The sequence below is a fragment of the Ovis aries genome, chromosome 26 (genome assembly GCF_016772045.2).
Source record: "Ovis aries strain OAR_USU_Benz2616 breed Rambouillet chromosome 26, ARS-UI_Ramb_v3.0, whole genome shotgun sequence".
Classification (NCBI taxonomy): Eukaryota; Metazoa; Chordata; class Mammalia; order Artiodactyla; family Bovidae; genus Ovis; species Ovis aries.
In genome coordinates this window covers 14,807,500-14,834,906 of record NC_056079.1, presented here as the reverse complement: position 1 = coordinate 14,834,906, position 27,407 = coordinate 14,807,500, and the positions used below count along the sequence as shown (strand labels likewise).

Genomic DNA, 27,407 nt, shown 5'->3' with positions numbered 1-27,407 from the left:
CTAGTGGCAGCAGCTGTGGTGGGTGACAGGATTTGCTAGAGCATGTGATTTCACAGCCAGAGAGGACTTGCAGATAGCTCTGATCATTGACCTCATGTGGTGGGAACAGACATGGACAAGGGCTGTGCTGCTCGTAGCTGTGAAAGGTCCTATTTTCTTAAGAAGGAATGCTCATATACCAGAGCTATTAGTTTGGTGCCCTATCCCTCAGTGATGCGGGGAGGATGCTCTTTCTGTCAAGTGGAAATGGAATCTCTTGGTGCATTTTCCTGGAGGAAGATATTTCTACCATATTATTATTTTATTCTCTTTTACAGAATACCCACTGTGGAGACAGGATGAAGTTGACCAGTGAAAAGTTGCCCAAGAACCCCTCTTATACTTCCCTATCCCACTTCGCTGCTAAGAATGCAAAAATCTTCCAGTGGAGAAAGGAAAAGACTGGTACAAGTCCTGATAGTATTTTCACTTAAAGTTAATTACGTACACCAGAGCAAAAGAGACAGGAAATATGAGTCTTATTCCTGGCAAGGAAGTGGTTTACAGTCCTTACTAGCTTTTCTGTAAGAATTTGTGGAATTGCTACCCAGCTTATCTGGTAGCAGATCATCAATGAAGAAGTTTCATCATGAGATCCTGCTCCTGGTTTTACTCTCAGGACTTTAGAACACCCTTCTTGAAAAAAGAAGCCAGATGTCACTTCTGTTAGAGAGGATGGTACCATACTTTATTTGAAATAGGCATTTAAAGCTACCATTTCTTTTTCTATAGACCTAAAAAAAATTGGGGATGGTTAGCTCATTTAGTTAGAGTAGCTCTAATTAAGACTGAAATTAAGAATTTCACACAGAGGCCAGCTTTGTCTAAAGAATTCCACACAGACTACATTGCTAGAGCTCCTGCCTAGTAGGAAAGAGGGTTAGTTTGACAGCCCACCAATACACTTCTTAATTATATAAGGTACAATGTCTGGTATTGTGATAGCACTTTCTTTTTTCTAAGGTGGTGCTTTTTCCTTGAACTAAGGAGGTCAGTTTTAGGAATGAGAACTAGGAAGGAAACCAGTATAAACAGTGTCAGATGAATTCTATATACTTTATTACTTTAAGAGAAAAAATTCACATTGTATGGGTAAAAATGGAATTCTTTACTTTTTTAAAAACCAGATCATTACAGCCATGCTAATTTGGTGGATAAGGCCTTGCAGCTTTTGAAGGAAAGGATAAGAAGAGGGGATACTATGGCATATTTTCTACGAGGTCAACTGTATTTTGAAGAGGTACCAGTTATTGTGGATTTGTTTTCATTTCATATAAAGCCATTGTTAGATCTTCATAGCAAAGTTTCCTATAGAGTTCCTTACCACTGTTAAGCTAGGGAAGCTCTGTCAAATTCCCTAGATTGTTTTTGTGGCTTTGAGCATGATATGTTGGTCCCAGCTTACAGAGCTATTCAACCTTTCTCCATAAGTCATTCTAATAAATGTCATTTATGGGAGTCATTTTGTTATGAAATCCATTTGCACATAATAAATAAAAAGTCTAATTTTTATATTTTGCTAAAATATTCAGTGTCATTTGTAAAATATTTTCTTATTATTAACAATTAAAAATCCTGATTCTTATCAGTTAATAGTACTTAAAGGTAGCTTTAAGTAAGTTTCTCTATGGATTAAGGAGAGAATTTCCCTCTTTATCCACATTATGGTGAGATTTACAAAGTAGGTCTAGGTACACCTGTGCAAGATAACACTCCAGCTTCAGCAAGATAGCTTCAATTGTTCATTGAACCCCAAGGGAAGATGCAAAAAGGGACCAGCTGTCCCCAGCCCCTCACTATCTCTTGAATGCTTGGGTACCCTTCACCTATATCCCACTTGCTAATCTTTTTATAGCTCCTTCCTTCATTCTGACAACAAATATTTGTTGAGGACTCATCATGTACCTGTCACTCTGAGGATCACGTAGCATAATGTTTAAGAAATGATTTTTCAGCTTTGAGCATGGGTTCAATTGCGGTTCTATTGCTTGTTAACTATACCCTTGGACACAAAGGCTTAACCTCTGAGTGCCTCAGTTTCCTCATCTCTAAAGGAAGGGTAATAATATGTGTGCCATAGAGCTATTATGAGGATATATTAATTGTAAAAATACTGACTAATAGGGCCTGCCACTTGATAAGTGCTTTATAAGTATTTGCTACTATTATGCGAGGTACTAACTATACAGTGGTGAGGGAATTAGAATGGTCCCCATTTTATGGAGCTTATAGTCAAGAGTAGGAAAACAAGTTAATATATGATTACAAATAAATTAAAAATACTATGAAAGCAATTAACTGGCTACTCTGATACAGAATAACTTAGGGGTAGGGAAGAAAGACCTGTTGTTGAAACTGAAACTTAAGGAAACGGGCAATGCAAACAGCCACAGGAAAGTACATTCCAGGTAGAAGGGGAAACAAATGCAACATTTCTGAGATGAAGACTTTGGTGAACTCTACAATGTGAATAGAATACAAAGTCAAGTGGGCCTTCGGAAGCATCACTACGAACAAAGCTAGTGGAGGTGATGTAATTCCAGTTGAGCCATTTCAAATCCTAAAAGATGATGCTGTGAAAGTGCTGCACTCAATATGCCAGCAAATTTGGAAAACTCAGCAGTGACCACAGGACTGGAAAGGTGAGTTTTCATTTCAATCCCAAAGAAAGGCAATACCAAAGAATGCTCAAACTACTGCACAATTGTACTCATCTCACACATTAGCAAAGTAATGCTCAAAATTCTCCAAGCCAGGCTTCAATAGTACATGAACCGTGAACTTCCAGATGATCAAGCTGGATTTAGAAAAGGCAGAGGAATCAGAGATCAAATTGCCAACATCCGCTGGATCATGGAAAAAGCAAGAGAGTTCCAGAAAAACATCTACTATGGCTTTATTGACTATACCAAAGCCTTTGACTGTGTGGATCACAACAAACTGTGGAAAATTCTGAAAGAGATGGGAATACCAGACCACCTGACCTGCCTCTTGAGAAATCTGTATGCAGGTCAAAAAGCAATAGTTAGAGCTGTACATGGAACAACTGACTGGTTCCAAATAGGAAAAGGAGTACATTAAGGCTGTATATTGTCACCCTGTTTATTTAACTTATATGCAGAGTACATCATGAGAAATTCTGGGCTGGATGAAGCACAAGCTGAAATCAAGATTGCCGGGAGAAATATCAATAACTCAGATATGTAGATGACAGCACCCTTATGGCAGAAAGCAAAGAAGAACTAAAGAGCCTCTTGATGAAAGTGAAAGAGGGGAGTGAAAAAGTTGGCTTAAAGCTCAACGTTCAGAAAATTAAGATCATGGCATCCGGTCCCATCACTTCATGGCCAATAGATGGGAAACAATGGAAACAGTGACAGACTTTACTTTGGGGGTCTCCAAAATCACTGCAGATGGTGACTGCAGCCATAAAATTAAAAGATGCTTGCTCCTTGGAAGAAAACTTATGACCAACCTAGAGAGCATATTAAAAAGCAGAGACATTACTTTGCCAACAAAGGTCCATCTAGTCAAGGCTATGGTTTTTCCAGTGGTCATGTATGGATGTGAGAGTTGGACTATAAAGAAAGCTGCTGCAGCTAAGTCACTTCAGTCGTGTCCAACTCTGTGCGATCCCATAGACAGCTGAATGTGGAAGAATTGATGCTTTTGAACTGTGGTGTTGGAGAAAACTCTTGAGAGTCCTTTGGACTGTAAGGAGATCCAACCAGTCCATGCTAAAGGAAATCAGTCCTGAATATTCACTAGAACGATTGATGCTGAAGCTGAAACTCCAATACTTTGCCAACAAGCTCCATCTTGTTATAGATATGGTTTTTCCAGTAGTCACATATGGATGTGAGAGTTGGACTATAAAGAAAGCTGAGCGCCAAAGAATTGATGCTTTTGAACTATGGTGTTGGAGAAGACTCTTGAGAGTCCCTCAGACTGCAAGGAGATCCAACCAGTCCATCATAAAGGAAATCAGTCCTGAATATTCATTAGAAGGATTGATGCTGAAGCTGAAACTCCAATACTTTGGCCACCTGATGTGAAGAACTAACTCACTGGAAAAGACCCTGATGCTAGGAAAGATTGAAGGTGGGAGGAGAAGGGGATGGTAGAGGATGAGATGGTTGGATGGCATCACTGACTCAATGGACATGCATTTGAGCAAGCTCCAGGAGTGGGTGATAGACAGGGAGGCCTGGCATGCTGCAGTCCATGGGGTTGCAAAAAGTCGGACACGACTGAGCGACTGAACTGAAGGGCTCTAGACAAACTTTGTTTCAAAAGTAGTGAGAAGCTGTTGGAAGTGTTTTGAGACTGTGACGAATGGACTGGAAGGGACCCCATAGAACCAAGACCAGTTTTAGAGAGAAATTATACTAGTTGGGGCAAGAGAGGATGGTGGTCTTGACCAGAGTGGTGGCAGTGGAACTGGGTCCTGGATTTATTTTGGAGATACAAGGAATGGTGGCATGGACTGAAAAATGGAGAAGTGGGTGAGTTTTGAGGAAACCATCAAGAGTTCAGTTTTTGGACATTTTATGTTTAAGATTCCCCATCGTCATCCAACTATAAGGTTTCAAAGTAGAAACTACATGTAATACTCTAGATCTCAAAAGAAAAGTCAGAAAGTAAATATATATCTGAGATTTTTCCAGCATGTATATGACATTTAAAATCACAAGAACTGTAAGGTCCTCTCTTCTCTTTCTCTGTATAGAGTATTCTGAGTTTTCCAGCCTTCATATCTTGGCCAAACATTAGCCAGAAAAGAGAATGGCTTTACAAGTCATTTACTTATTGTTAGCATTTTGGTGCAATTTTTATTAATTTTATCAATTTGTTGATTAATTACAGTTTAGGAAAAGAGAAATTCAGTAGTTTCTGTGTTTTCCAAAAGTTGTTTTTGTCAGGCCTTCTCATCCTAGTATTGACCTTTCAACTCAGAGACTCTTTTTCCATTGTTTCAAATGATTTATTCTTTAAGGCATTTTCCATGGAGGATTAAGATACAAGCTCCATGTTTGTTCCTTACACTTTAGCATATTTCTTATTATATCCTATGATGCTAAGGAGACTTAAATGAATGACTTGTGACATGGAGGTTTCTATAGGACATATGGGAGGAAGAATAATTTTTGAGAATCACACATTTGCTTTTCTGTGTCTTCTTTAGCTAGAAAATGGCAAAACTGGAAAAGCCATAGTAGAGTGGATATTTAATAATAATAGATGTCCTGATGCTTATCTTTTCTCAGATACTTTGGCCCCAACTCTGAAGTTTCTCAGATTCTGGGAGTGATGAATGATATGGCAGGCTGGGATGAGTACCGAGCTAGGCTATCATTAGAGGGTAGTTCAGTAATAGCCAAGAATAAGAGTGAAAGTCAAAGAAAGCCTCTCCTAGGTTCCTCCTCATTACTTCCCTCAGTTACCATGCTTAGGTTTATTTTACTGATTTTTATAGTGTGTTGGTTGTTGTCAATGGCTCACTTGTAAATTCTATAATTTTCTTTCTGTCTTTTTTTGTTTTATTTGGTGCTGCTAGCTAGATTTAGGTGGGAACTAAGTATCTGTGATTACTTTAAGATAATAAAGAAAATAATTCAATATTTCCCGGGAGCTTACAGGGATGGTATGAAGAAGCATTAGAACAGTTTGAAGAAATCAAGGAAAAGGATCATCAGGCAACTTACCAGCTAGGAGTGATGTATTATGATGGCCTGGGGACAGCCACAGACTCTGTAAGTGATTGTTTTGTTCAGTGTTTAAGATTTCATGGTTTCTGGATTATTCGTAATATTTAAAATTATTTATATTTTAATAATACATATCTGTACTCATATTTTGGAGAAGGCAATGGCACCCCATTCCAATACTCTTGACGCAGGAGCCCAGTAGGCTACAGTCCATGGGGTCGCTAAGAGTCGGACATGACTGAGCGACTTCACTTTCACTTTTCACTTTCATGCATTAGAGAAGGAAATGGCAACCCACTCCAGTGTTCTTGCCTGGAGAATCCCAGGGACGGGGAAGCCTGATGGGCTGCCGTCTATGGGGTCGCACAGAGTCAGACACAACTGAAGCGACTTAGCAGCAGCAGCAGCAGCAGTACTCGTATTTAAATAATTATCTGTTCTTTCAGCATTTACATGAAAACAAAATTTCTTTTTGCCCCCTCCTTGCTACCATTAGCCATCAATAACATTTATGTTTTAAAATGTTTTCCTTTCTTCTTAAAGGTTACTTTAAAGCTACATGAACATGGAGAGAAGTTAGAAAATAAGCAAAATTAAGATCACTCCAAATTTTCCTATCAAATATGAAGTTATTATAGTTATTATTTTAGAGTATATTCTTTCATGTATTACCCTATGCAGAAAAAAATTATGTGTATACACACCTACATTTTTAAATATAAGGCCAAGTATACATACTGTATTGTAATCTTTTTTTTCCACCTGTGTTTTGAATGTCCTTCATTGTCAATAGATAATAGTCTACATTTTCATTTAAATACTTGTCTAATAATCTATTGTATATCAATAGTATTTTTAGGCCTCATATTTTTGTCATGCTCAAAGATGAAAGAATAAGTTAAATTATGAGATTTGGAGATCAGTAATACAATTTTCTCTATGCTTTATGGTTTTCATTTTTAAATTCTTTCCCCTTTTTTTGCCTCATCTTACAAAGAAATTTCCTATGAAATTTATTTTTAAAATTTTCAAAGATACTTAGAATTTAATTTCCCTGTATTCACTTGCGAAGTGTCCTGTCTATACAGGTCTATTACAAATTCTAAAATGTGAAAGTACATCAGGCTTTCAAATTTTGGCTTTACGACTGGTTTCAAATCTTGGTTTCGCCACCTATTAGCACTACAATCTTGGGAAACTTATTTCTAGCTTTCAGTTCAGTTCAGTCGCTCAGTTGTGTCAGAGTCTTTGCGACCCCATGAATCACAGCACACCAGGCCTCCCTGTCCATCACCAACTCCCGGAGTTCACTCAGATTCACATCCATCGAGTCAGTGATGCCATCCAGCCATCTCATCCTCGGTCGTCCCCTTCTTCTCCTGCCCCCAATCCCTCCCAGCGTCAGAGTCTTTTCCAATGAGTCAACTCTTCGCATGAGGTGGCCAAAGTACTGGAGTTTCAGCTTTAGCATCATTCCTTCCAAAGAAATCTCAGGCTGATCTCCTTCAGAATGGACTGGTTGGATCTCCTTGCAGTCCAAGGGACTCTCAAGAGTCTTTTCCAACACTACAGTTCAGAAGCATCAATTCTTCGGTGCTCAGCCTTCTTTACAGTCCAACTCTCACATCCATACATGACTACTGGAAAAACCATAGCCTTGACTAGATGGACCTTTGTTGGCAAAGTAATGTCTCTGCTTTTGAATATGCTATCTAGGTTGGTCATAACTTTTCTTCCAAGGAGTAAGCATCTTTTAATTTCATGGCTGCAGTCACCATCTGCAGTGATTTTAGAGCCCCCAAAAATAAAGTCTGACACTGTTTCCACTGTTTCCCCATCTATTTCCCATGGAGTGATGGGACCAGATGCCATGATCTTAATTTTCTGAATGTTGAGCTTGAAGCCAACTTTTCTAGCTTTAGTGTCCTTATTTGTAAAATGAAGATAAATAACCTCAGAGATACATCTGTCATTTTCCCCTAGCCTTTGGTCATGGCCAGCCTTGATGATTGAGTACAACCCAATCAGCTACAAAGAGTAACTAAGTCCAGACATGGTCTCAGAACTTTTATCAGTACAAAGCTTTAAGGATACATTACCAGGTTAATCCATTGGAGGCAGCATAAAAATTAAAACTCATTAACCTAACTCACATAGTTGTTAATGAGATTGGATGACAACACATAAAAATAACTAACACAAGGCACATGGAGTAAGTGTCCAAGAAGCATTTTCCTCCCTGACTTTATCTTGTATAAAGCTAATAATGAGGACCATACTCCAATTCCTGAAATTCTTCATTTTTCCATATTTATAATCATTGTACCGTATGATGAAATGAATGGTAAAAATAAATATTTGCATTAATTGTAAGATACTCATTGTAACCTATGTATAGTTTAATTTTTGAAAGTTTAGTAACCTACATTATCCGTTACTACATTGCCTGCATTTACTCCAAATTTAATACAGCTGACCACACCCTCCTTGCAACACCCTCCCCCCTTAGCATCTGAGATATCTTTAGTTCATCTGATTCTCCCTCATACTTCGCACACATCATTCTACCATTGTTTGTATATCTGAAATACAGTTTTTTCTGTTTGCCTCTTCACAGCCGCTCCTCAGACCCTTGTGCTAGCTGCTTCTCTCCCATCTAATGTTGAAATATGTCAGAACCTTGGCCTCAGCCCTTCCTGCCTCCTTCTCCTTTCACTCTCTCCTTGAGTAGGCTCATCCAGTCCCATGGCTGACACTTTTAAAAACTTTCTGATCATTGTCTTCATACCAGAAACTAATTCTGAGATCCACATAGCCAGCTGTCTGCCTCTCCCTAAATGATGAATCAGATTTGAATCTATGAATCAAATTCATAGATTTGGTGTTACTTTCCATTCTTTCTGTTTTCTCAGTGAAATAAAAGTGAGGCCATGTGTTTGCTTTAGCAGCATGTATGCAGAGCCTGTGCAAAGATGACACACAAACTCATGAACTGTTCCATACTTTTTATAAAAAAAATATTTTAAAAATCGAAGCCATGAGCTGAGGCTGAGGAGTGGGAGCAGGGAGAGCAGAAGTTTGAAGAGAAAGAAGGTTTGAAATAGTATCCCCTCTTCAAGATAAGTGGGAGAGACTATTGTTGAAACAAATTGATAGTATTACTTGTGAGGGCTGAGAGCTTGCTCTAAAATTTGTAGTCATAAATTTTAAGAAGGACCTGTTAGTATGGTTATTTTTTTTCCAGCCATGTTCAATGGTTTAAGTACAGCAGAGTAGGGAGAAATAGGGTATGTGCCTCATGAGTGAGTGTCATGGAGGGAAAGAGGGACAAAGGAATGAGGACAGTGACAGATATAGAATAAGCTGGTAATGTGGGAAGAACATGAAGGTGTGGAAAGATAAGGAAAATGGGTAGATTCAGTGGGTTGGGATATGGCAACTCCACAAAGTAGAGTGGAGTTGGAGACCAGAGGAGCAAAAAGGAAGCTGGCTTCTGTAAGTCTCTTCAGTTAACCCCAAGGTAAAGGAACAAAGAGCAAATTCTTTTAATTTTTATCACTTTATAAATTTACTGAGTTGTTCTTGAGACTAATTTGGCCCAGAGTCTGGTTGAAGCAAATGTGCTTTGTGTGGTAGACCTGAAATGTCTTGAAATTTACATTATAAATCCCCAAATACAAAATAGTTATGTTTACTTTAATCATATATCTTTGGAAAGAAATTGAGAGGAAAAAATAAATACACACAAGTGACCCAGATAATCACGATGGTGTGATCACTCATCTAGAGCCAGACATCCTGGAATGTGAAGTCAAGTGGGCCTTAGAAAGCATCACTATGAACAAAGCTAGTAGAGGTGATGGCATTCTAGTTGAGCTATTTCAAATCCTGAAAGATGATGCTGTGAAAGTGCTGCACTCAACATGCCAGCAAATTTGGAAAACTCAGCAGTGGCCACAGGACTGGAAAAGGTCAGTTTTCATTCCAATCCCAAAGAAAGGCAATGCAAAAGAATGCTCAAACTACTGCACAATTGCACTCATCTCACATGCTAGTAAAGTAATGCTCAAAATTCTCCAAGCCAGGCTTCAGCAATACGTGAACCGTGAACTTCCTGATGTTCAAGCTGTTTTTAGAAAAGGCAGAGGAACCAGAGATCAAATTGCCAACATCTGCTGGATCATGGAAAAAGCAAGAGAGTTCCAGAAAAACATCTATTTCTGCTTTATTGACTATGCCAAAGCCTTTGACTGTGTAGATCACAATAAACTGTGGAAAATTCGGAGAGAGATGGGAATACCTAACCACCTGACCTGCCTCTTGAGAAATCTGTATGCAGGTCAGGAAGCAACAGTTAGAACTGGACATGGAACAACAGACTGGTAACAAATAGGAAAAGGAGTACGTCAAGGCTGTATATTGTCACCCTGCTTATTTAACTTATATGCAGAGTACATCATGAGAAACGCTGGACTGGAGGAAACACAAGCTGGAATCAAGATTGCTGGGAGAAATCTCAATAACCTCAGATATGCAGATGACACCACCATAATGGCAGAAAGTGAAGAGGAACTGAAAAGCCTCTTGATGAAAGTGAAAGAGGGGAGTGAAAAAGTTGACTTAAAGCTCAACATTCAGAAAATTAAGATCATGGCATCTGGTCCCATCACTTCATGGGAAACAGATGGAGAAACAGTGGAAACAGTGTCAGACTTTATTTCTTTGGGCTCCAAAATCACTGCAGATGGTGATTGCAGCCATGAAATTAAAAGACGCTTACTCCTTGGAAGAAAAGTCATGACCAACCTAGATAGCATATTCAAAAGCAGAGACATTACTTTGCCGACTAAGGTCCATCTAGTCAAGGCTGTGGTTTTTCCAGTAGTCATGTATGGATGTGAGAGTTGGACTGTGAAGAAGGCTGAGCACCGAAGAATTGATGCTTTTGAACTGTGGTGTTGGAGAAGACTCTTGAGAGTCCCTTGGACTGCAAGGAGATCCAACCAGTCCATTCTGAAGGAGATCAGCCTTGGGATTTCTTTGGAAGGAATGATGCTAAAGCTGAAACTCCAGTACTTTGGCCACCTCATGCGAAGAGTTGACTCACTGGAAAAGACTCTGATGCTGGGAGGGATTGGGGGCAGGAGGAGAAGGGGACTACCTAGGATGAGATGGCTGGATGGCATCACTGACTCGATGGATGTGAATCTGAGTGAACTCCGGGAGTTGGTGATAGACAGGGAGGCCTGGTGTGCTGCGATTCATGGGGTTGTAAAGAGTCGGACACGACTGAGTGACTGAACTGAACTGAACTGATGTATAGATGTGGCTGTTTATCTTTTATATTTGTACATATTTACCATTTCTGGGGCTCTTCAGTCCTTCCTATCAAGGTGGGTTCCCATTTGGCACTGTATTCCATTTCTTTTCCACCTGAAAAACTTCCTTTAAAGAGCATTTTTTGTATAATGTGCAGGTGATGAGTTATCTCCAATTGTGAGTACCTGAAAATGTCTTCAATCTACCTTCATTTCTAATGAATTGTTTTGGTGTTGAGGTCTTTCTTACTCCACTTTAAAAATGCCATTCTAAAATCTCCTGGTTTCTCATGAGAAGTCAGTCTGTTTGTGTGTTAGTATTGTGTGTTAGTCACTCAGTCGTGTCCGATTGTTTGTGACTCCATGTACTATAGCCCATCAGGCTCCTCTGTCCATGGAGTTCTCCAGGCAAGAATACTGGAGTGGGTTGTCCTTCCCTTCTCTAGGGGATCTTCCCAACCCAGGGATCAAACCCCTGTCTCCTGCATTGCAGGCAGATACCTTACCATCTGAACCACCAGGGAAGCTCTGTATTATGTTTCCTGTATGTAATGTGGCCTTTTTCTCTGGCTGCTTGCAAGGTGTCTGTAGCTTTCAGCAGTTTGACTATGATGTGTGCCTCGGAGAGGGTTTTTGTGTATCCTCTCTGGGGTTTACTGAATTTCAAGGATCGCTTTCAGTTGCAGTTTTCAAGAGTTATTCCTTTTCCAGTTTATGTTTGCTTTGGTAAACTTCCTAGTGCCTTTAATAAGTGGTTCTATATGTTGGTCCCGGTTTAATCACTGCCATCTGTGGGAGGATTTGCACAAACCTGTCACTCCAGTCTAGTTGTACCCTAAGTTCTCTCTTACTAACAAGCTGGGGAGGGGAATAGTAGACATCTACTTCACACACTCACAGAAATAGATCCATGTGATCTGGGACTCAGTAAAACACTTCATTTTCTCATCTTTTACTGTGGTGTTTAGCCAAGAACAGCATTTTGAGAGAGCAGTGAGGGGTAAAAGTTAGAATGAAGTGTACACAACTGTACATGACTGTTAAATATAATTTTTTTCTTTGGAGTGACTTTTGAAGGTTTTGAAACTGAGGATTAAGTCCATTTCACCTGCCTTCATTTGTCAAGGTTGTTTTAAAGCTAACACGCCCTCCAAGCAGCATGAGCATAAACCGTAAACCATTACCCAAATGGTTGTCTAGAAACTGGGAGTCAGCTGCATCTAGTTTGAGCAGCTGGTTGAGACTGGATCGGGCCCCCCACCCTCCAGCTAGGCATCCACAGGTGTCCATTGCTTGGTGATCTTTTAAATGTGCCGAAGCCTGTAGCTTAGTTACACCTGCACAGAGCGAAAATTATCCACCAGTCACCGCACCTTTCCCCATACCCTCCACGCTCCCCACACCTCCAACTGCCATGCTGTGTTATTCATTATCCTGTGACTACCTGGAGCCACTTGCCTTGGGAAGCTGGTTTGAGGTTTGTTCTTCCTGTCTTGTGGTTTGACTGCCTTGCAAATAAACCCTCTTTTTGCTGCAGACCTTTGTGTCTCAGCGTTTGGCTTACAGTGTGTCTGGCAAGACAAATCTAGCTTGGTAACAGATGTGGTGAGCCAGCCAAGAGGTAAGTAAAAATAAACCTTTCACCTGTGGCTCGTTAGCCCCTTGCAGGCGCTGAGGACCTGGGGACGAGCAGACCCTATGGCCCTTGCTCCCCATCCCCGCATCCTCTGCCTGCCTTTAGTGTGGAGAAAAACTTCCGTCAAAGAATGAATTCAGAGAAATGAAAATGTTGAAGCAAAGGAAAACAAGACCAAATTACACTACTTCAGTCATTAAACGAAGCCAGGGCCCTTCAGTTCCTCCTCAAGGGCTACAGGTAATATTCTAAACCACAGCCCTTGAGCTGTTTTGTAGCCACTGAAACTGCCACCAGGTGGAAGAAGTTAAATACATGATGACCAGACTAGCCATGAGAACTGGCCCCAAAGAAATGGGAACAAACAAACCCTGGAACTGAAGATTAAGTGTACTTAAAACAATCAAGATGACACTGACCATACCACTTCATGACCAATTTCAAGATGACTGTCAGAACTGACGGTGCTGTTCTGCATGCGGCCCCCTCTCCAACTATAAAAGTTCTTGCCCACTGATTGTCAGTAAGGAGTTGGCTTTCAGACTTGAGTCCACCGTTCTCTCCCACTGCTGGCCTCCAGAATAAAAAAAAACTTTCCTTTCCACCAGACTTTTCTGTCAAGTATTGGCTTCTGAGCAGTGAGCAGTCAGACCTGATTTTCAGTAACATATTTTGGAGGTTTTGGGCTTTGGAAGATTTCTTTGGGTGAGTAACTTCGTTAAAGAAACATAACTATGCCTAGATTGTCTTTGCAACCCTGAATGGATCATGGACCAGAGGCCCACTTGGAGGGACTTTGGCAGACAGTACAGACAGTTACAGGCCTCTGTATCTGGGTCACAGGCCCAGGGCCATAGTTTTGTTTTAGTCTTGCTTGTCCATGTGTGTCTGACTGTCTAAATGTTAGGAATTGGCTACTGGGGATTGAGCTGAGGTGTCCAAACAAGCCTTGAAAATGCCTTTTTTTTTTTTTTTTCCAGGAGCTAGACTGTCAGATGGGGAAAAAGCATAACTTTATATATATGCCTGAATGTCCCATTCCCCATCTGAGAGATTTACTAAATACCAGAGTTACCTTTGCACCTGGGCAAATGAGCATTAAAGTGCCACCAGAGCAGGCTTGCAAATTGCAGGCTGTACCCCAAAAAGAAGAGCCTGCAGCTATTCCAGGAGAGATTGCAAAGAAGAGTCCAGAGGCCTGGGTGGACAAGAGATCAGCAAGAGCAGAGAGCTAGGCCTATATAAGTTAGGGCATCACCTGAAGTCAGCTTGTACAAGATTTAAGAGCAGTCAGATTGTAAAAGAGGCTCATGGGGCAGTCCCTAAGCCCTGCACTGTCACTGATCTGTCCGCAAAGTGTGGGTCTACTGTATGAGAGGTGACAGATGATTTTTCTTGCATGTCCTTGTTTTAAATCCTGAGAGTTGTTTGCTTTCAAGTGGGAAGATCTGATACTAAGGTAAACAACAGTACTGCCAGACAGTACTTCCTCAAGGATTTAAAACTTCAGCGATCATATTTGGAGAAATCGTGGCAAAAGATTAAGGGACCCTCAACTAAATGAGGGAGGTAGGATGGTATTCAGATTACCAGTAAGACAAAGGACACTTGAGACCAGAATATGATTTTTATTTCTTTATTTTTTTGGCTATGCTAGGTCTTTGTTGCTGGCGGTGAGCAGGGGCTCCTCTTCGTTGTAGTGCTTGAGCTTCTCATTGCGGTGGCTTCTCCCATTGCTGGGCATGGGCTCTAGGCGTGCGGCCTTCAGTAGTTGCAGCTCCCAGGCTCTAGAGCACAGGCTCAATAGTTGTTGGCACATGGGCTTAGTTGCTCCGAGACCAGGGATCCAACCTGTGTGCTCTACACTGGCAAGCAGGTTCCTATCCATTGTACCACCAGCGAAGTTGCCAGAACATGATTTTGATTTCAGCCTTTTTGGTTGAACGAGGCTATCAGGTATCCAAGAAAAAGCAGAGTTCTCAGCCCTCTGGTAAATATTTGCATTTTGATATTTGTCTCATAAGGACAGAGACTTGCCCTCTGACAGAAGGGGAGCTCTAGGCAGAGCTTCAGCCCCCACCAAGAGACTGCTGCAGGAATCTCTGGGAGTGGCCGGCTTCTGCAAATTTGGGTCCTCAGCTTTGGATGCACAGCAAAACCCCTTTCAGAAGTTCTTAAAGGAGGAGATAATGAACCTCTAGACTGAAGTTGTGGAGAATAAACATTGTGAAGCCCAGCTCCATCTTCAACAACCGGGACCTTATGAGGAACTGGCCAGGAGAGGGAAACCACGCTGCAGCAGGAATATCAACCCCAGCCGCTCCCAGGGGGCCAGTGACCCCCCAACAGATCTTAAGTTTCTCTTGAGGAACTTAAGAGGAAAGAAAGGTGAATGGGGTTGCTGTGGTGGTGGGCTTGAGAAAGTAAAATTCAGAGAGCAATTTAAATAACTCATTAGTTATCGGATTGTTTTTTGTTCCGCTTTCTCTTTGTTTATAACCTCCCAGGCTCGGAAGGATAGTTCAGTGATCAGAATTTTTCAGTCTTTGGCAAAAGTAGGTAATTTCTCTACCTTTTGGCTGTCATCCAAAACCTTCTGTATTTGATCATGTTGACCCCTTAGTTGTGTCTGTCATTAATTGTTGACCATCCCTAACATCACTGTGACCTAAATTTCCTATCCTTTGTATTTTCTTGACTAAGTGAAAATTTGGTCTTCTCCTCTTGTCCTCAGAATAAAAAAACAAAACCAAACCTTTGGCATCTCCCCTTGCCAAGGTTCTGTTTGGTGAGGATATTTCAGAAACCACACTTTACTTTCCCAGCCTGTGTCCCTTCCATATTATCTGAGTGTTTCCATCAACTGATAATGATCAAGACACTCCAATAGGTAAAAAGTATTATTAGACAGAGATCCCTGGCTCGCTGTGTCCCAGTTAAAATCCCCAAGGATGAGAGTCTTAAGTTTTAACATGTCTGGTATTCTGTGTGCCCTCAGAGGGTACATAGTTGTCCCCACTCCCAACCTGCTACATATTTATCTACAATTTTTATTACCAGTGTTGGGCCTGTGAATACCCTGACAGCTGGTGCATAAGTGATATTTGTTTGGGATCACAATGTTAACTTGAGGGACTTGCCTGGTGATTCAGTTGAGATTTCACCTCCGAGTGTTGGGAGTGTGGGTCTGATTCCTGGTTGGGGAGCTAAGACCCCACATGCCTCCCAGCCCAAAAGCCAAAGCATAAAACGGAAGCAATGTCATGACAAATTCAATAAAGACTTTAAAAATCATCCACATTAAAAAAGATGTTCACTTGAAACCAGGAACATATTCTCAAATAAGTGCTTAAGAGACTGATTCAGGCCCATGTTAGGCCTTTTCAGCAGGAATTAGCCAGAGCTGTCCTTGCCCCTTTTCCTCAAGAGTGAGAAATGGTCAAAAGGTAAGGCGGGGACTGAAACCACGTTCAAATCCATTTCGATTGCCTTCACTAATCCAGGTGCTCTGAAGACTGGTATGTCTCCCAGGCAGCATGTAGCCTAAACAAGATGCTTGCCCGAGCTCCTTTTAGGAACCTGGAGTCAGGTATGTCTCCTTCGAGCTGAGCTGGTTCAGACGGGATGGAACCATTGGCCCTTCATCTGGGCATGCCCAAGTATCCATTGCTTGGTGACCTTTTGAACATGTGGAGCCCTATAGCTTAGGTACACTTGCACAGAACAAAGACTCCCACACCTTTTTCCAGTCACTTTTCCCCATGCGCCCCAGGCCTCCAGTGGCTGCTTTCTTCATCCCATAAATACTCAAAACCTCTTGTATGCAGGAATCTGAGATTTGTTCTCCCATCTACTTGGCTGCCTTGTAAACCCTCCTTGCTGCAAACCTTGGTGTCTCAGTGTTTTGGCTTGCTGGGCATTGGGCAAGAGGAACCTGGTTTGGTAAACAGTTAGTGTCTGGGTTTTTGGAGGCAGGGCAAGCCTTTTATTAGCAGTTAGGATGGGAAACAGTGTCAAAGACTTTATTTTGGGGGGCTCCAAAATCACTGCAGATGGTGATTGCAGTCATGAAATTAAAAGACACTCCTTGGAAGGAAAGTTATGACCAACCTAGATAGCATATTCAAAAGCAGACATTACTTTGCCAACAAAGGTCCATCTAGTCAAGGCTATGGTTCTTCCAGTAGTCATGTATGGATGTGAGAGTTGGACTGTGAAGAAGGCTGAGTGCCAAAGAATCGATGCTTTTGAAATGTGGTGTTGGAGAAGGCTCTTGAGAGTTCCTTGGACTGCAAGGAGATCCAACCAGTCCATTCTGAAGGAGATCAGTCCTGGGTGTTCTTTGGAAGGAATGATGCTAAAGCTGAAACTCCAGTACTTTGGCCATCTCGTGCGAGGAGTTGACTCATTGGAAAAGACTCTGATGCTGGGAGGGATTTAGGGGCAGGAAGAGAAGGGGATGATAGAGGATGAGATGGCTGGATGGCATCACCGACTTGATGGACGTGAGTCTGAGTGAACTCCGGGAGTTGGTGATGGACAGGGAAGCCTGGCGTGCTGCAATTCATGGGGTCGCAAAGAGTCACATGAGTGAGTGACTGAGCTGAACTGAGGATGTCGTCTGTGTTTTGTAACTACACAGACATATATGAAGATGAGTGTAGTAGATATAAATTTATCACTGAGCATGGCTAGGGAAAGCGTGCTTAAAGAAGACAGGGTTTAGGGCTCACATGCATCCTGTAAGGGTTAAAAATTTGAAAGTGTCTGGTTATTCTTACACTTTGACAAGTTCTAAGAACTGTGCTGATTCAAAATAAGGACCATGAGAAGAGACAAAGGCACTCATTGAGACGTGATGCAATTGTGGAAGCTGTAATATGGGAGGAATGCCTTACATCCCAGAGCTCCTAGGAACGCTGACTTGGGAGATGGACTTTTACTTTACTTCTAGTTCTGCAAACTCCAGGACAACCATACTGTTAGGTACAGACTCGAGACTCTGCATCATGTCAGAGCGGGAACACTTCATGGCATTGTCAGAAAACTTAGTTTTGGTAAAACTAAACTGGAATTTGGGTAAAACTACACTGAGACTTTCTGTCTTGTTCTTTTCCTTTGTGGAAGGAAAAAGGAGTGGAGTATATGAAGAAAATTGTTGATTCTCCATGCCCCAAAGCAAGACACTTAAAATTTGCAGCAGCTTACAACCTTGGAAGAGCTTATTATGAAGGAAAAGGTGTTAAACGATCGGACAAGGAAGCTGAAAGGTAATCTGGCCTAAGAACAAGATTTTGTTTCAATCAAATGTTCTAAACAAAGAATAACTCACCTTCTCCTTCTCTTCTAGACTGTGGCTTTTTGCTGCAGACAATGGAAACCCAAAAGCTAGTGTGAAGGCTCAGAGTATCCTAGGATTGTATTACTCAACAAAGGAGCCCAGAGAGCTGGAGAAGGTAACAGCGGTGCATTTGATAAACTGTAGTATCATGTGTAGATTAATATTTGGTTCACTATTCCTTCTGTGAATGGAGGATGGTGAGGAATAAGCACGTAGTCCTGTATAGCTCATAATTCTTTAAAATGTAAAGGAAACTTACATATTAGGATCTCCAAGCTCATCTTGCCCTTTCTTCAACCATGAATGCTGCCTCCTTCTACCAAAGGAGACCACAGATATGAGCACTTTGTGTGCTGAGGAAAACACACCTACAATATACTCTACCATAAAAGGTTAAGAGGAGGGTGAGTTAGTACAGTCTCTTAATCATCAGTGATGGGAGCTGTTGCCAAGAAATCTTACAGGGAGGAGGAAATGAGGCGTTCAAGGCAAGCTTGTAGGAGGCACGTAACCACCACCACCCGCTCCCTGGGCCCACCCCACCCCCACCCCCACCCCCCCACCCCCCCACCGCCAGATCCTTGGCAGATAGCTGAACAGCTACCTGGAAATCCCTGTGAACTCAGACTCACAGGGCAGATGTGCCACATGCAAGTTTGTGTCCTTGGTTGTTTTTGGTCCTGACAGAGCTCCAGGTGGGCCTGAGAGATGGCCGCCATCTAACGTCATCAGCTGGTCTCCTTGCTGTGCCGCTTCACAAAGCCTTTCAGACACTTGGCTCCTGTTTCCCACCTTCTCTGTGCTTCCTCTGGAAAACTTGAAAATCCCAAAACCTGAATAGCTGAGCTCAAGCCAGTGACCTGGCCTGCACTGTGGGGAGAGAAAAGGGGAGCCTCCCTCAGCACCCTCTTTGAGGCCTGTGAAACTGGTGCCAGCCTGATCTGTGTTCAAGAGGCTGGAGCTGTGTCCTAGAGATGAATTAAATTCCACCTGGTGAATACTATGGAATTGTGCTTTTTCTTAGGCATTTTATTGGCATTCAGAAGCTTGTGGCAATGGAAACCTGGAGTCCCAGGGTGCCCTGGGGCTCATGTACTTCTATGGACAAGGTATTCGCCAGGATACTGAGGCCGCCCTGCACTGCCTGAGGGAAGCAGCGGAGCGTGGCAACGTCTATGCTCAAGGGAATCTCGTGGAATATTACTATAAGATGAAGTTCTTTACAAAGTGTGTTGCGTTTTCCAAAAGGTGAGTAAGCTGGATAAAAGTATTTACAAAACTTACTAGATGTTCTGTGCCTGGTCTGTTTAATAGAACTCACTGCAGTATTGGAAATGATGGCTATTGGCACTTGCAAAGTGGCCAGTGCAACTGAGGACTTAACCTGTAACTTTCACTGGATTTTAATTTCAACAGACACACATAGCCCATGGCTACCGTATCAGATAGTGATTGATGAAACATCTGTGCCATCAGTCTGCATGATTTCAGTGCTCTTTGCTTTATATGCCGGCTAAGTGATCTTAAGCAAATCTTACTTCTGAGGGCACCAGTTGTTCTTTTGCAATCTTGCAGAAGTATTTTCTTCTTGATTCAAAATAATAGTGAATATAAAGCATGTAACATAGCTTGGCACATGAGAATTTTTTTCTTCCTACACCCTCAGCCACAGGTTCTGTAACTTGTTCTGTTACACTGTAGCTTGATGAGGACAGCAAAATGAGAATGGTTAAAAGACTCAACACTAACATAAAGGATATGGAAATTTGTTTTGAGGCTGTGTACTTTCCCGTCTTTATCCACAATGCACAAGTGCAACATGCCAGGAGAAAGAGACCGTGATGTCCTCTAGAATGGCTGTAAGGCCATGCTGACATCTCCCTCCCCACATGCCCTCCCGCAGAGCCCACAGGCACCCAGTGTGAAGTGGACAGCTACACTGGAGGATGAAGCACCGTCTTTTGCCCTCACCTCCCCAGCATCATGGGCTCCGGCGGCAGGCCACTTGACAGTGTGGTCTCCAGTGTCTCAGATCTCCCAAGTGCCCACCTGGGTAAAACTAAGACTTCAAATAGTCCTTTAAAAATCTTTGGAACTTTCCATTATTGTCCATGTTCCTGTTTCCTACAGTATCACAGCTGACATGGAATGGACTCTTCCATATAATTGTCCATCTCTGTATCTGGGTTATAAAGAATGGCTTTTTATTGCCCACTAACATAGATGTGCAAGTTTCTCAATGTGTTTTCTGGTCCTCTGTGACTGAAGTCCAAATTCAAGGCTGATGTATAAATACCCAGAGAGACAGAAGACTGCTTTTCTTTCCATTGTTTAAATCTGCAAAGTGGTAAGAGTTTTTGTAGTAATATTTTAAACTTAATGTTTTCTAGTGGTTATTAAGCCTGACAACTGTAATCCTAGAGGGGCTATAAAGTAACCACTGTGGTTAGTCCCTCTTCCACTTGTGTTAGTTGACTGTATTTACCCTTCCCCACACAGCAGTTCTAAAACTTGTAGAAACGCTAGGGAAACCACTTGGGGCACAAGGACAATTTCTGGATGCATTTATAAAAATGTAAACCATAAGTGATAGTGTTTTTAAATCTGACAACTGGGTGTTCCAGGATCGCTGACTATGATGAGGTTCACGACATCCCCATGATAGCCCAGGTCACGGACTGTCTCCCGGAATTCATCATCAGAGGCATGGCCCTGGCCTCCTTCTACCACGCGCGCTGTCTGCAGCTCGGCTTGGGGGTCACAAAGGATGAGGCGACAGCTAAATGCTATTATTCTAAAGTAAGCCCTATCACAAACATAAATGGACTCAACTAGAATTTCTAGGTTTTTAGTTGAGACTTTTATAAAACATTTATAAAATATTTTTTATAGTGGTTTTTTTTTACTTACTATGCAGATAACCTCTGTCTACCCAGAAGTTGTCAGACATGCAGCTTGTTTGCAGACAATTTTCTCATTCTTTTTCTAACATAATTAAGCTCAGATGGTAACATTTCTATTGATGCAAATTATTCTATTTCACTGTCTGCAGCCTAAGGCTCAGCACTAAGACCTTAAGGCCTGCACAAGCATGCCTTAGTTCACCCAGAAAAAGTATGAATCTCTATTTTCCTTCTGTATACATTAGAGTACAATTCATTAAGGTTTCTTTATGCATGACATCTACTACAACCAGTTAAAATAAGCCTTTTCATGTTTTAATCCATGTGCTCAGTTTATTTATACCAAATAGATTTCACATTTAAATGCAACTGTTAAAAACTGTAGAGGAAGTGAGAAAGGCAGTCATTATGAATAGTAACTGCAAGTTCATTTTTTAATAAAAAGAAAGCAAAGAATTGTACACTTTAGGTCCATGACATCCATAAGTCCAAACTGGAAGTAGATCATAAACATTTGCATAATACACAAATTGTTCAGCTGGAGCAGGAGAACAGAGCAAAGAAGAATTTTCTAAGTCCCTTGCCTAAAAATCTGATTATGTTATAGCAGTGGTTCTCAAAATTATTTGCATGTTAAAATCACATGGGGATCTCTTAAGAATCCCAAAACCTAGGCCTTATTTCAGAACAATTTAATGTCCTAGAGTGGACACGGGCAGATTTAAGTTCCCCAGGAGGTTGCAATGTGTTGGCAAGTTTGGAACCCTAAATTATTTTGTTGGAAATTAAATGTCCACAGTATTAAACCCATATCAACACAAATATCAGAATATGGTACAAAAATACAACTAACCTTTGAGATATCTACCATTACACCATTCTATGAGTATGGGTAACAGCTGTCTTTTTAAAAATCTAAATATTCTTTTATTATACCAGTTTCCAAACCAAGTCAGTTTTAGATTCTGTACTAGGTGTCCTTTCCAAGTAGACATAAGCAAAGAGAACTCTGGGTGAAAAATATCCAGAAATGTGGTACATGTTCATCCTAAACAAAACAGCATAATGAACAGGTACAACTGTAAAACTGTTTTCCTTAGGTTGGGAGATAAGACAGACCCATTACTCAGTTTTGGTCACTGGATTTTATGGGAGATACTTCCTCTAAATTTTCTGCATTTTAAAAGTATACTCGTGAAGGGTCTGGAATCACATCAGATGAGGCACAATAAGGGAAATTCTAAGCATTTTACTCTGAGAAAAAGGACTTGAGGGGCTTCAGTGGTGGTCTTCAGCAGACTGTGAGGCTGTCCTAGAAGAGAGGCACAGTGGGGAGAGGCTTACAGCCCAGGCAGTTATGGGAAGGGGAGGGCAGCAAGCAGGTGCCCAGTGACCCACTGTTGAGGGGACTAAGGAGACAGTTTCTGCAGGGAGTGAGGTTTGGGCGAGGTGCCTTCTGTCTTTCAAAGTCTTGACATACTATGAAATTATGCACCTTATCACTGATTTAGGCATAACAAAACCATATATTTAAAAATTATCCATGCTACTATTCACATGAGATAGCAAGTTTGAGGTCAAATAGTAATGCTTTCTAGTTTAATTAATAATTCACATCAATGTGTAAATTCATTATTTTGGGCACTGAAAATTCTCTCTCCCCCAAATGATAATAGCATGGTTATTTTTAGTATGATCTATTTTGTGAAGGTTATCTTGAATTCCCCTAATTAAGCAATTAGAGTAGAAATGTATTTTAATTACAAAATTCCCTTAAATCACTGTACTCTACTTCTTAAAAACAAAAGGTTCAACAGTCCAAAATATGTCTAAATAACTTTCTCTGAATTTGAAGGCTTGTCGTCTGAATCCTGCATTGGCAGATGAACTTCACACTTTACTTATTCATCAAAGAATTTAGATCACAATGCATTTCAACAAAGATCATCGATTCTAACAGCTTAGAATGTATGTATTTTTATAATTTTTATAATAGCTATGTTTTCTGCCTCGCACATTAGATTAACCTGGGTATTTCAATGGTGGCATGGTAACCTGGGTATTTTAATGGTATCATGATGGCATGATACCTTCATTCCTGAATTTGTATAATACAACTTGAAGCATAGCTAACAAGATCAAATTGCAGGAAGAGTCCTCAGAGATCCAACTCTTAGTCTAGAGAGTGGCCCAGAATGTGTCAGGTATTGAAAACTATTCTGTAAAGCCAGTGACTTTTTCCATTCTTAAATAGTGTCCTGAAATACTTGATGCAGTCTTAGCTTTAATAGTATAAGTGCTACAAACTTACCCCAAAAATGACAAAGTTTAATTCTTTAAATTTCTTTAATCTTTAGTTTTGTGAATTTTTAATATTCAGTCATCTAAAACTTTAAAATAGAAAATTCCAAATTGAAAGGGAAAACTAGAAATCTAGATTTGAAAATAAGTGGGTTTAAGGAACTGCTTACAATTTTGCCTCTCTATATCCTCCCCTAAACATCTTAGTAAAACTACTATACTGAAACAAGATGTCTCTTTGAACTTCAAGTCCTTGTCTACATTTTAAAACCCTCAGTGTATTTCAAAGATAAAATCTCAAATCATCTACCAGTATAAGACCTAGAAATTGTTAAATCAGCAAGAGGCTTTCCTTATCCGTTACATCTACAAAGGCAAAAGCTGACAGAAAAAATAGAATCCATACACAAAAGATTTTAAAGGAAATACACATCTGTAAAATAAATATTGAAAGTATTGTTTAAGATACCCAAACGACACCTTCTTTGTAAATGTTTTGGCTTTATTTTATAAATCACACCCATCCTTTCTAAAGTGAGTAAGAACTCATCTTAGCACTGGTAAAATACAATTAATATGTAGGTGCTGGTCACTAACGCACTATTAAATGGCACAAAACTACCCGCTTTTGTTTCATGTTCTGGTTTGTCTATATTACTTGAACTTCATTTTGTCTTTATCTAAAGGGAAGAAATTTCAACAAACTTTAGGCCATATACTTCTCCTTAAATCTCTTAGAGTAGAAACTTAAACCATCCCTGAAAACCAGTCCTTTCCTTTTCAGATCTCTACTCAAGACTCTGTTCTCCCCCAGGAACAACTTTTCCATTTCTTTAGCCCACTACAAGATTTCATAAAAACCTAACTTAAATCATTCTACAGTACAAACCCACTTGCTTTGCTCTTGTTTTCTTAATAGCATCCATAGAACATTCCTTCAGTTATTTGAAGATCCATATTCCCAAGTGATATTTTCTTCTCCACACTCAGTCCATTTCCTGGAGCCTCTAAGAATCTTAAACAGAAATGTAATAAGGCCGCGTATGGGGACTTTATTATTTTTTTGCATATGGGGACTTTAATGGCACCTTTAATAGGTCACTCTTCAGTCTCCAGAGTGAAGACGACTTCAACGGCCATCAGGACACAGGTTTGAGAAACCCTAAAGGTAGGCATCTGACATGGCATATTTTGTGATATGCTATGCTTGCATGTCCTAAGTGAATCCAACACAGAAGTTAAAATCTCAGTTTACTGTAGTTGCCATAAGGCTGGCACGTCTAGCCCAAGTGAGCCCCTGAAAACCATTAATACCACTGCCGCCAGCCATGATGCATACCTTGACCTGTGATTGGAGTCAGTCTTTAAGGGAGGTGAAGCGTCAAGATCATTAACTGTTTTCGAAAAAAGAAAAATCTAAACTTTGGTTAAGTCCTTATAGTTGATAACTTATGAAAATGTAAGACTTAAGATTGAGAAGTCAAAACAGCTCTGGTTTAATTACAGAAGATGGACACTTCGAGTAATTGCTGTGAGGTTCCTGGGGCTTGCTGACCTCACTCTGCTTCTCTTCTCGAATGTCTTCTCTATGTCGCTGTGAATGATAATTCCAAGTACAATATCTTGGTTTGAGAAAAGGATCAAAGAGCTGTAGCTAACAGAATCTCAGAGATAAAATTTGCTTTACTAATTTTTAATCATTTCTCTTTCAGAACTTACGTTTTATATCAAGAACTTGGCAGGTATGCTCTAACAATGATATAATCAATACCATTTTAATATACATTTACATAGTATTTTTCTTTCATGGATTTCAAACTGAACTTCTGCTTAATTAGTTTCTTTCAGTATTCCTGGCGGGTAGGAAGGGGAAGTGTTTCCTTATCACTGCATAATAAATGGTAAAACCCAGGAAAATTAAGTCCCTTATCCATGCCCTACTACTGAAAACAAAGCAACATCTGTACACATGATGCCCCTCCTAGTCCCCAAGACTTGATGGCACAGTCAAATTATGAGCAGCATGAAGTAACTTCCCTCCTCTCTGTTTCCCCATCTCATTCCTGCCTGTCTTTCAAAATTTAGCTCCCATCCCACATCCCAAATACAGCTTTTTAAGCACCCATTTGGCTCTTCTCATTCAACTAAAAATCGTATTTTTCACATTCATTCTGGGAGAATGGCACAACCTTTATACATCCTTACAGAAGAACTCCTATGCAAACATTTTCTACAAACAAGGCACTTGATATTTATCTGAACGGCCTTCAGTGTTTCACATTTTTTTTTTTTTTTTGAGAGAAGGAGACAAGCATCTTAAACATCAGAGCGCTGATTCATTTTTATAATTTATTGCTTCAAATGCTTTAAACTATGGGAAATCTTTGGTAAAAATAAAGACAGGAAAATTTTCACAATAACTTCACACAAAGCATTGCACAACAATATTCAGTACACATGAATAGAGGAATGTTCAGAGTCCTCAGTGAGGAGATTAACTGTACAATGTTCAGAGTTCTTCATTTAAAACAAAACTTCATAAATATTTAAAATATTTCCTAGGTTCTTATCACATATCAACATTTATATTTCAAACAGTATGTTGTCCTTTAAAGGATTTATATTAAAATAAAAATAATTAACAAGTGGTTTTTTTTTTTCTCTTGCCTAATATACAGCATCAAGTTTCCTCCCCAATTCTGCTTAATTCACATAAAACTACAGGGAGGTAACTAAAAGTTCAGTATGGTTCTCAGTCAAGCCCTCTGTGGAAAAGAGGAAAATGTTTCATGTCTATTTGTACAGACATTTCTCTGGTGGTTTATTTGTGCAGTCTCAAACCGGACAAGCTTTAAGTTGATCTAAATGAGTTCTCAGCTCAGGACACAATTCAGTTAGCAGCAGTTCCATCAGCACCTGAACCAAGAAAGAAAGAAAGAAAAAGTCTTTTTCTCTGAAGATTTATTCAGATATCTACATCTAAGACTAAAATCTAATTTTAAGCCTGAGATGCTCCTCAGTGAACAAGTTACTCTCCAAAGGAATCCGTATTCTATAAACTCCAGATTGATTTATTTCATGGTCCATTAACCATCATCAGACCATCAGGGTATTTAATATTGCTCACTATTATAAGACAGACAGCTAGGAAACAGTTTGCTTTGTTGAAATAAGAAAGCGAAGCAGTCAGGCAGAGATGTTACGGCATAAGAGAGAAACAGCAGCAGCTAGGAAGAGGAGGGGGCATCCACTGGGAGTGTTGTTTTTTTTTTAAAGCAAATTGAACAGACAAAAATAAAGCAGAGAAAATGATTACGAGTATAAAGAATTAACATCTACCCCCATATGTGAACAGAAATGTACAACTGAAGAAGCAGTGAATCCTCTGGGAGGCTTTACTCACATATAGCAGGTGCTTATTGGCTCTCTTTTCTTGAAGTGCATTGAATATTTTTATTATACCATAACGGGCATTTTGCTGTCCAACAAGGCTCTGAAGCATATCTGAAAAATTAAGTTTATATTCCGAGCGGCCACTGATACAAGTGCCCCATGCACAGACCTTCAGTGAGAGGCCGTGCCCTGCGCACACAGCACGTAAAGGCTCCGAGGAACCTGAGGGGTGGGTTCCTGCCAGCATTTCAGGAAAATATAGTTTTTTGACAGGCATTTAAACAGAGTATAATTTTAATACCCCAATTAAAACCATAGCTCTCAAAACAGGGATTTTTAAAGTATAAAATCCTGTTATCTAAAACATTGTTCTAGTGAAATTATAACCAGTACTGTTCTTTTGGGGACTCTCAGTATAATTTCTTAGCAAGGGACAAGACATGATTTGAGAGAAAAAGGTACGATCACTTTTTTTCACTGTAAATAATGTTTCCTAAGTGGCAAATGCCTTAGTGGGGCTGACGACACTCCCTTTCTGTCCGACTTTCAGGAGCAGAACCCAGACCTCACCTGGAATGTTCTCGAGCAGCTTCTGCTGGGCTCTCCGCTTTGTTTCCTGGCTGCGCGCGCGGCTTTGTTCTTGGCGTGGGATTGTGTTTGGCGGCGCCAGCTTCCCATTGGGCCAAAAAGCATCCCGGAAAAGGTTGATGTAGTAAACCAACATTTGCTCACTGAAAATCCAGTTCACTGTGTCCCGAATTTGTCTTT

At 40.5% G+C, this 27,407-nt stretch overlaps 2 protein-coding genes across 5 annotated transcripts in view; one reads left to right on the top strand and one right to left on the bottom strand.

Annotated features, from left to right (window-relative positions):
• Window positions 1-338: 338 nt before the first annotated feature.
• LRP2BP (LRP2 binding protein) lies at window positions 339-25,799 on the top strand. Its single transcript, XM_027962730.3, has 8 exons — window positions 339-444; window positions 1,167-1,279; window positions 5,679-5,792; window positions 17,829-17,971; window positions 18,052-18,157; window positions 19,067-19,290; window positions 20,667-20,841; window positions 22,801-25,799. Exons 1-8 carry the CDS (start codon window positions 339-341, stop codon window positions 22,864-22,866), a joined length of 1,047 nt encoding a protein of 348 aa, XP_027818531.3. The 3' UTR covers window positions 22,867-25,799.
• Window positions 25,582-27,407, bottom strand: part of SNX25 (sorting nexin 25) — a 97,926-nt gene continuing 96,100 nt past the window's right edge. For all 4 annotated transcript variants that reach the window (XM_060407059.1, XM_027962727.2, XM_027962729.2 and 1 more), the window contains 3 exons: window positions 27,210-27,403; window positions 26,650-26,750; window positions 25,582-26,162 (listed from right to left, as the gene is read on the bottom strand). In XM_060407059.1, the coding sequence (XP_060263042.1) occupies window positions 26,082-26,162; window positions 26,650-26,750; window positions 27,210-27,403 (376 nt within the window). In that variant the 3' untranslated portion in view covers window positions 25,582-26,081. The remainder of the gene's footprint in view (window positions 26,163-26,649; window positions 26,751-27,209; window positions 27,404-27,407) is intronic.